This window comes from Carcharodon carcharias, chromosome 2 (assembly GCF_017639515.1).
Source record: "Carcharodon carcharias isolate sCarCar2 chromosome 2, sCarCar2.pri, whole genome shotgun sequence".
Lineage (NCBI taxonomy): Eukaryota > Metazoa > Chordata > Chondrichthyes > Lamniformes > Lamnidae > Carcharodon > Carcharodon carcharias.
This window is the reverse complement of record NC_054468.1, coordinates 76,762,171-76,771,996: the sequence shown is the minus strand read 5'-3', so window position 1 is coordinate 76,771,996 and position 9,826 is coordinate 76,762,171. Positions and strand designations below refer to the sequence as shown.

At 39.3% G+C, this 9,826-nt stretch overlaps 1 protein-coding gene across 3 annotated transcripts in view; it reads right to left on the bottom strand.

Annotated features, from left to right (window-relative positions):
* Nucleotides 1–839: 839 nt before the first annotated feature.
* LOC121290419 (cohesin subunit SA-1) overlaps nt 840–9,826 on the bottom strand; it is a 229,758-nt gene continuing 220,771 nt past the window's right edge. For all 3 annotated transcript variants that reach the window (XM_041210861.1, XM_041210867.1, XM_041210873.1), the window contains 5 exons: nt 9,557–9,731; nt 9,241–9,351; nt 8,500–8,620; nt 4,158–4,238; nt 840–3,016 (listed from right to left, as the gene is read on the bottom strand). In XM_041210861.1, the coding sequence (XP_041066795.1) occupies nt 2,993–3,016; nt 4,158–4,238; nt 8,500–8,620; nt 9,241–9,351; nt 9,557–9,731 (512 nt within the window). In that variant the 3' untranslated portion in view covers nt 840–2,992. The remainder of the gene's footprint in view (nt 3,017–4,157; nt 4,239–8,499; nt 8,621–9,240; nt 9,352–9,556; nt 9,732–9,826) is intronic.

Below are 9,826 nucleotides of genomic sequence, written 5' to 3'. Positions count from 1 at the left end.
AAGGAAGATGATTTTAGTGGTTGGAAGCCAATCATCTCAGTCCCAGTACTTAGCTGCAAGAGCTCCTCAGGTTAGTGTCCTAGGCATGGATGAGGGTTTCAGCAGTAGCTGAGCAGGGGCAGGGGCTCAATCGAGTGATGTTAGAGAAGTGGAAATAGGGCTTCTTGATGATAGAATAAATATGTGGTCAGAAACTTGGTTCTGAATGGTCTGTTCAGCCTCAGGTAGTTGCCCGGGTGAAGGATGAAGTCAACAGCTAGGGAACAGATTTTGTGGTGATGAGACAAAGGCTTCCTATTTCCCAATATTTAGCTGTTGTAAATTGCTGCTCATCCTGAACTGGATGTCAAAAATATGTGACAAATTAAAGGCAGTGGAGGAGTCGACAAAAGTGATGGTAAGGTAGAGTTGAGTGTCATCAATGTACATGTGGAACTTAACGTTGTGATTAAGGATGATGTTGCTGAGGGGCAACATGTAGTTGAGAAATAGGAGGGGACCATGCATGGATGCTTGGGGGTTCCAGAGGCATTGGTGCAGCAATGTAAACAGAAGTCATTTCCAACCATAGATTCACTTGTCCTCCTTATATTTGTGCAATGAAAACTACTTAACAGTCGTGCTAAGGCTCAGACATTTTTCTTAAAAACAAGGATATTCTTGTGCAATACTTTCCTAGCCACCATTATAAAACTGTGAGACCTACTTATATTGTACTCAAAAATAGGACTTTTTAAACTTTGGCTTCAAAATGGAGATTCAATTGTTCAGTTTAAAGGCAGGAATCAATCTATATAAAGAGATTTCAATTTTAAAGAACACAGAACCTTTGCAACCAATTATTTTCAAACAGTTTATTAAAGGAAAGGTGAAGCATCAGCTTTAAAATGTACAAAAAGAAATTTTATACTGAAAATGTACAATTTACAGTATTACTAGTAAAACCAATCAAGGTAACACTCAAAATATAAAACTTATTAACTTCAAACTCAATTTCAAGCCCAGCGTGGAGGTATCCAGACATGAAACCATCGTTTCACATTCTGCTACAATACTGCCGAAGGAGTCAGATTTAAATAGTTGACTGCACAGCGTAAGTTGATGCAGAGATGATTCTAACCATGCAGTACCTATCATCGCGCCACTCAATCCACAGAACTATTTTCAGATCATTGACAATTTAGCCTGAAAACTGTACAAAACTAACCAATATCGCATATTTTCACAACTGCTTAATAGCAATACCAAAAAGTCAAGACCTTTAAAATCAGATTTTCTGTTCAGCTAAGTTAGTTACTGGTAGATTAGTAAATGATTCGTTTGACCTTAAAATTTAAAGTCTAAAGTTATAACTACTTTCAAAATGTGAGCAAAAGTTAAAACTTATAATGCAATATTCTTTCCATTTACTACAGTAGCTTTCAAATATTTTGTGCGAACAATTTCACATATTTTTTGATTAGCTTTTGTTCTGTGAAATTTCAGGTGTCAAATTGTCAATTTCTACATTGGAAACTGTCCACTGAACAGTTAAATGAAGATGGTTAAAATGTTAAAATTGTTGTTTACAAAATTAATTTGTTTCTGACATTACCTTAAAAATATGACTAGATGGAAAAATGGCATTAAAAGAACATTTCAATACTGCAGGTAACTAATCAGAAGCAAGACAGATGGAACACACATTCTAGCACATTGGGCTAATCCTCCATTTAGTCAATTACTGAACTCTGTTTTGTATAAAATTAACATTATCTGTAAAAGTACATTTAGACAATTGAGAAAGTCAAAAGTGGGCATTGCTTACTACTGTATAGAGTAAATCTGGAATCGAGGGCAACTGCACACCAAAATTTAACTATGAAATGTGCTCTTGACCTAATTTTTAGACTTTTGGGAGTGTACAGCATTGATTTATACAACCTGGTTTTATTAAAATGTACTGTATTGTGAAATGTCATCTAATAACAAACACCTCTCAACCAACTGAATTTTAGGAAGCTATCCCAAGCTTCTAAATTTCACCTGGTGAGTTCTGAGCATTAAAACTAAAAGCAAAATGCACAGGACTAATGATAAAAGTGTACATCTCAACTCTCTTGCTGAAGTCAAACTTAAAGCAGCTAATGAGTAGTCTTCACAGTAAATAAGGCAGCTTTTATTATGAAAGGAAGTAGCTTGCTGTAGACATACGAATAAGACCTTAGTAATAAAAAGAAAAGAAATCTCTGGATTACTCTGTTACCTGTGATTTGCGGCAGCAATATTTCACATTTCTAAAAAGCCCCCGCAGAACCTACTACCCATTTATACATGTACTGTATATAAGTTTTTGCAATTGATTTCCAGTTACCCACCCCACCCCTCAATAAAATAAATGCGTACCACAAAGAAACCAAACTCCAGTGTGAGAAAATCGCTTTGCACCTAACCTAGTTTTTCAGCATCGCTGCTTCTGAAAAATTTATAAGCTTGAATTAAAAAACATAACATAAACTGCTGATCTCAAAAGTTCTTTATATTAAACTGTACAGCAGAAAAAAATTACAAAAACTCAGGGAACTCATCTGTACTTTTGGTGTCATCTGCTGTATGTGCCACCCTATCTTTTTAAATATGCCTTCATGATTTTAATACAATTTACTCTTGGTTGATATATATATTTTTAAAAAATCCTACTGTAGCACTTCTCAGTAGTGCTACAGTCCGTGCGCCAGATCAATTTTGGGGGAGGGGGTAATTCTTCCCATGAAGATGCCACGTTTTTCGGTCCATAAGAAAATCTGTTTCAGTAACAGACCATTATAGTGCTTCCTCCTTCAGGCTTCCCCATTTATCATAATCAAATCTTCATCAAGTTTATCCTTTGATAAAAAATAAATCAGATCTTGAGTATGTAAAATTTAGTTTAAAAGTTGCTGTCACAGTATTTAGATCTTGGATTCTCTTTAGACGATGGAGTTCTTAAAAATATAAAACTTCCAGCAGTGTCTCAGAACATAGGCATCCCAAAGCCCTAAAGGGAAAAAAAATAAAAAAATCCATCTTCAGACTGGTGGGAGGAAATAAATCTAAGCAGCACAGAACATTTTCAAATATATCAATTCAAAACATTTGATGTAATTATCCATGTACAAATATGTGGTAATACAAAAACTGAATTTACAAATGCATTGGTATAAATTACAACATTTAATACAGAATGGATGATAAACATTCTGAGCAGGATAACTAACTGCACCCCCAATTCTGGTTAGTGTTAATCTTGAGCATATAAATTAAACAGGTTAGAAATTTAAATTTGATCCACTATAATAGCTCCACATTTAGAAATCTTCACGATACACAACAGAGCAGTATATAAAGGTGTTTAAAGTTTATATAAGAAAGAAGCTCCACATTTGAAAAAGTACATTTAAGAGTGCATAGAAGTTTTTTTTACAGAATAGACTACCAGAAGAATAAATAAGGATGGGAAATTTTAAGATTTCTACTTTTAAAAAAGTACACAGTGAACACAAAATTAACTGTGTCAATGATTTACATAAGTGGTATCAAAATCAACTTGTAATAGACACACGAGGGAGGAATTATGATTTATATCATACTTAAATAAAATATACAAAACATAATGATTCCAAGATGTTTGGCTATGGGAAGGTGAAGTTGTGGCATTTCCAAACCCAGGGAAGAGGAAGGGGAAGGGCCACAAAGTCCAGATTCTCAGAGCCATGTTCCCTAGGATTTTTACAATATAGACTTAAATGGTGTACAGTATTAGTCAAGAAAACAGTTCATCATTCACATTAATATATTAACATTACAACAGGAAATGTTAAAGGAAAATATTACAAAAAAAGCCTCTCTCTTCACTGATGCACCGTTAGATAACTGCAGCTGTAAATATTAATTCTATGAGGATGGCAGTTGCATTTCACCACCAAATTTGGAAAAAATGAAATTTTTGTTCGAGTTGAGAAGTAGAGTGAATAAAAAAATCCTGAGATCTTTAACCTTTTCCAATTGTATTATATATTCAGGTTTTTTGTGGCGGTTATCAATATTTTGACAGCTACATGGGCATGAATACTTAAAAGCTTAATTTATCATGGTTATTAGGGGATGTATCATAGACTGAAGTATTCCTTGATACACACCGAATCATCTTCCATTATGGCAGTGGAGTCGAAAAAATCTGGTCTGAGTTCAGCACGTTCACGTCTGTTTCGTGATGGAGGCTGTAAAAAAAAAGTTCACATAATTATTGTAACCACTGTTGAAACATTCTATTGTCAAAATCTATGAGCACGGACAAGCTGTCGCTTCCAAATCAAAAATGTAAACACAAGTAGAGGCAAATCACTTCAATTGTAACGAGAGAATATAAACTGAGCATATTTGGGAAGTGTAATGGCAAACTCTGATCCTGAGGCTTACAGGCACTTTTGACCACTAGGAACAATTAACTGATGATTACTACATCCTATAAATCAAAATAAATTAGAGTTTGATTAGAAATAAATTAGAACATTAGATTCTGCTGAGCGCAGGATCCACTGTTTGGTTTTGCCACCTTCACAGGTAACAAACTTATTTCTATCGATAAAGTCATCCACATAAATTTTTTTTTAAAATTCATTCACGGGATGTGGGCTTTGCTGGCTGGGCCAGCATTTATTGCCCATCCCTAATTGCCCTTGAGAAGGTGGTGGTGAGCTGCCTTCTTGAACTGCTCCAGTCCATGCAGTGCAGGTGCACCCACAGTGCTGTTAGGGAGTTCCAGGATTTTGATCCAGCGACAGTGAAGGAACGATGATATATTTCCAAGTCAGGATGGTAAGTAACTTGGAGGGGAACTTCCATGTGGTGGTGTTTCCATCTATCTGCTGCCCTTGTCCTTCTACATGGTAGCGGTCATGGGTTTGGAAGATGCTGTCGAAGGAGCCTTGGTGAATTCGTTATGCATCTTGTCGATGGTACACACTGCTGCTACTGTGCGTCAATGGTGGAGGGAGTAAATATTTGGGGACAGGGTGCCAATCAAGCAGGCTGCTTTGTCCTGGATGGTGTCAAGCTTCTTGAGTGTTGTGGGAGCTGGACTCATCCAGGCAAGTAGGGAATATTCCATCACACTCCTGACTTGTGCCGTATAGATGGTGGACAGGCTTTGGGGAGTCAGGAGGTGGGTTACTCGCCATATGATTCCTAGCCTCTGATCTGCTTTTGTAGTCACGGTATTTACATGGCTAGTCCAGTTCAGCTTCTGATCAATGGTAACTCTCCAGGATGTTGATAGTGGGGAATTCAGTGATGGTAAGGCCATTGAATATCAAGGGGTGATGGTTGGATTCGCTCTTGTTGGAGATGGCCATTGCCTGACACTTGTGTAGCACGAATGTTACTTGCCACTTGTCAGCCCAAGCCTGGATACTGTCCAGGTCTTGCTGCATTTGGACATGGACTGCTTCAGTATCTGAGTCGTGAATGGTGCTGAACATTGTGCAATCATCAGCAAACATTCCCACTTCTGACCTTATGATGGAAGGAAGGTCATTGATGTAGCAGCTGAAGATGGTTGGGCAGAGGACGCTACCCTGCGGAGATATCCTGGAGCTGAGATGACTGACCTCCAACAACTACAACTATCGTCTTTTGTCATAGGTATGACTCCAACCAGCAGAGAGTTTCCCTGATTCCCATTGACTCCAATTTTGTTAGGGCTCCTTGATGCCACTTTCGGTCAAATGCAGCCTTGATGTCAAGGGCAGTCACTCTCACCTCACCTCGAGAGTTCAGTTCTTTTGTCCATGTTTGAACCAGAGCTGTAATGAGGTCAGGAGCTGAGTGGCCCTGGCAGAACCCAAACTGGGCGTTAGTGAGAAGGTTATTGCTAAACAATTGCTGCTCGATAGCACTGTTGATGACCCCTTCCATTACTTTACTGATGATGGAGAGTAGACTGATGGGGCAGTTAGTGGCCGGGTTGAATCTACCCTGATTTTTGTGTCAAGGACATACCTGGGCAATTTTCCACATAACCAGGTAGATGTCAGTGTTATAGCTGTACTGGAACAGCTTGGCTAGGAGCACAGCAAGTTCTGGAGCACAAGTCTTCAGTACTATTGCCAGAATATTGTCAGGGCCCATAGCCTTTGCAGGATCCAGTGCCTTCAACTGTTTCTTGATATCACGAGGAGTGAACTGAATTGGCTGAAGACTGGCATCTGTGATGCTGGGGACCTCAGGAGGAGGCAGAGATGGATCATCCACTCGGCACTTCTGGCTGAAGATTGTAGCAAATGCTTCAGCCTTATCTTTTGCACTGATATGCTGGGCTCCTCCATCATTGAGGATGGGGATATCTGTGGAGCCTCCTCCTCCAGTGAGTTGTTTAACTGTCCACCACCATTCATGACTGGACGTGGCAGGATTGCAGAGCTTAGACCTGATCTGTTGGCTGTGTGATTGCTTAGCTGTGTCTATCACTTGCTGCTTATGCTGTTTGGCAAGTAAGTAGTCCTGTGTTATAGCTTCACCAGGTTGACACCTCATTTTTTGGTGCGCCTGGTGCTGCTCCTGGCATGCCCTCCTGCATTCCTCATTGAACCAAGGTTGATCCCTTGATGGTAATAGCAGAGTGGATATGCCAGGTCATGAGGTTACAGATTGTGGTTGTACACAATTCTGGTGCAGCTGATGGCCCACAGTGCCTCATGGATGTCCAGTCTTGAGTTGCTAAATCTGTTCGAAATCTATCCAATTTAGCACGGTGGTAGTGCCACACAACACAATTCTCAATGTGAAGGCAGCACCTTGTCTCCACAATGACTGTGTGGTGGTCACTCCTACTGATACTGTCATGGATAGATGCATCTGCGGTAGGCAGGTTGGTGAGGATCAGATCAAGTATGTTTTTCCCTCTTGTTGGTTCCCTCACTACCTGCCGCAGACCCAGTCTAGCAGCTATGTTATTTAGGACTTGGCCAGCTAGGTCGGTAGTGGTACTACTGAGCACTCTTGGTGAGGGACATTGAAGTACCCCACCGAGACGTTCCATGCCGTTGCCACCCTCAGTGCTTCTTCCAAGTGATGTTCAACATGAAGGAGTACTGATTCAGCAGCTCAGGGAGGGTGGTACGTGGTAATCAGCAGGAGGTTTCCTTGCCCATGTTTGACCTGATGCCATGAAGCTTCCTAGAGTCTGGAGTCAATGTTGAGGACTCCCAGGGCAACTCCCTCCCAACTGTATACCACTGTGCCACCAACTCTGCTGGGCCTGTCAAGCTGGTGGGACAGTACATACCCAGGGGTGGTGATGGTGGTGTCAGGGACATTATCTGTAAGGTATGATTCCATGAGGATGACTATGTCAGGCTGTTGCTTGACTAATCTGAGACAGCTCTCCCAATATTGGCACTAGCCCCCACATATTAGCAAGGATATTAGCAGAGTCAAACAGGACTGAGATTACCATTGTTGTTTCTGGTGCCAAAGTCAATTCCTTTTTTGTGACTTTGTAGCGGTTCGATACAACTTAGTGGTTTGCTAGGCCATTTCGGAGGACATTTTTAAGAGTCAACCACATTGCTGTGGGTCTGGAGTCACATGTAAGCCAGACCAAATGAGGATGGCAGATTTATTTCCCTAAAGGACATTAGTGAACCAGATGGGTTTTTACAATAATCGATAATGGTTTCATTATCCAAAGCCAATACCACTACGCCATCACCTCCCCCGTAGAAAGCAACAGGAAAATTTTCTGGCATGGCAGCTATTCAGCTGATTCCACTTTGCTGTTTAATAAAATAATACTAATTGATCTTGATGCATTAAAATGGAGTTAAATTTGGGCAATGCGCAAGCTTCAGAGCTACAATTAATTATGAAGCAGACAAATCATAGTTCCAATGCCATGTATGGCTTTCTTATAACAAAAACATATTTTCATCTCCAAGATTGACATGCATATTGATTCAACAATCCACCCTATATTCAATGAAATAGTTTTGAAATCATTTTTGGCCACCCCAGTGAACAGCCAGTTATATTTCCCTGGTTACCAAAATATTTCAGTCAACTCAATGTGATAGTGCATCATTAATTAAATATAAATCCCTCAAAGTCTCTAATTCTAATGAATCTTTGAGTTGAACTTCACACTTAGCTGATCATAAAAATTAAGACACAGAATCACTTTTAAAGAATAAATCAATTAATGCTTTTACAATTTGGCATTTAACATATATAGTTATTATAATTATAAGCAGTCAATATAGATGCTGTGCAAACAAAAAGCTCAGTAACAAAGAAGTCAAAACAGTGATTCTGTGATATGACATCTCTTTCACTTGCATTAAAAGCAAACTATAAGATACTCCTCACAAGGTGACTTATGGGTTTCTTGGGTTCCTCAATAAAATTTTCAAATGGACTATTCCCAAAAGAATATTGCCTGATATTAGATGCATGCACATTTTTAATATATAAATGACCACTGACCAGATCAATAACCATAGTGTCTTCAAATTCTTCATTCATATCCTCCAACTGACCCCTCGATGACATCATTACATCTTCAAATATTGGTTCAGCATCATCCTCCATTAAACTGTGGCTGCGGCTGTAGAGGCAGGGCAAGATTAAATACCTGAATTAAGAAGCTAGAGTGGCAGGCCATATCCAACCGTTCCCTTTTTGATTCAATGAGAATAGCGCTAGGTTTCTTTTTAAGAAGGGTTACTTTCAGCAAAAATCCAAAGCTTGGTATCATCTTAGTGCCCCTATTCTATGAAAGGACCAGAATACATACATATTATTCTATAAGCCTTGCAGCTGATTGTAAATAACTCTATAAAGGATTTTTGTAGGGGTAATTAAACATCATTCCTTGCACTTATCCCACAAATGCCTGTTTTGAAGTAACAGGCAGCCTCAGGTCCTGAACCCTTGTGACTTCTGGTACTGCATTCCTTATCTCAATATTTGCTTTAGTCTATAGCTGGAGTTACAATAATACTGTTGCATGCACCTTCAAGCTACAACATAAAGGGATTAACCCGATCTTACTTCAAACCAGAATTTCATTAAAAATAACTTCACCAGTTCAAATGTAAGAAAAATACATCAATTAATGTCAGATACGACCAGAATTCATCTGGAATTGTGGCATCACCTTTGGCATCTATCACAGTACCTCAACATGGCAACCAAAGTTCATTAATAAACAGTCTATGAACTTACACTGATTGCCTTACACCACCTCTCGCTTTCATGTAGTTCATGGCCACTCTGTCTTTTCGGTGTGCCTCCTCCAGCTTGTGCTGACCCAACCAAGGCATTTGCATTTGAGGGCTAAACAGAAAAGTGCTTCAGTTTAAAAAAAATGACATTTCATTCCAAATTGGTAAGATTCTACACAGAAGGAAAATCTCTCAAGCCATTTAGATGGATCGAAAAACAAGGAAGGCAAGATGGTCCACTCAGCATTGTACTTTCCCTTTGGGTGTTCACTGCTGCTAATGAATGACCAATTTGGTCATAAGTAAAGCTCACTTACTGCTGAACAAAATCAGACTCAGAGCCCCGTTCAGATTCCTGATCTTCCATGTTGTGTTCTGCTGGTTGTCGAGGATTTTCCCGCATGACTGTGGAAGTCAACTGTGGAGGATGCAGGACTCCTGGAGTCTGAACAGTGTCATTCCTGTTCATCCATGAATTGTCCACATTCTCTTCTACAAAACCAAGCAAAAGAACATATTGCCATAAAGAAATAACGTTATGGTTTCTCCTGTATTCTGTTTTTGAATGGTCCACTTCTGAATTAATA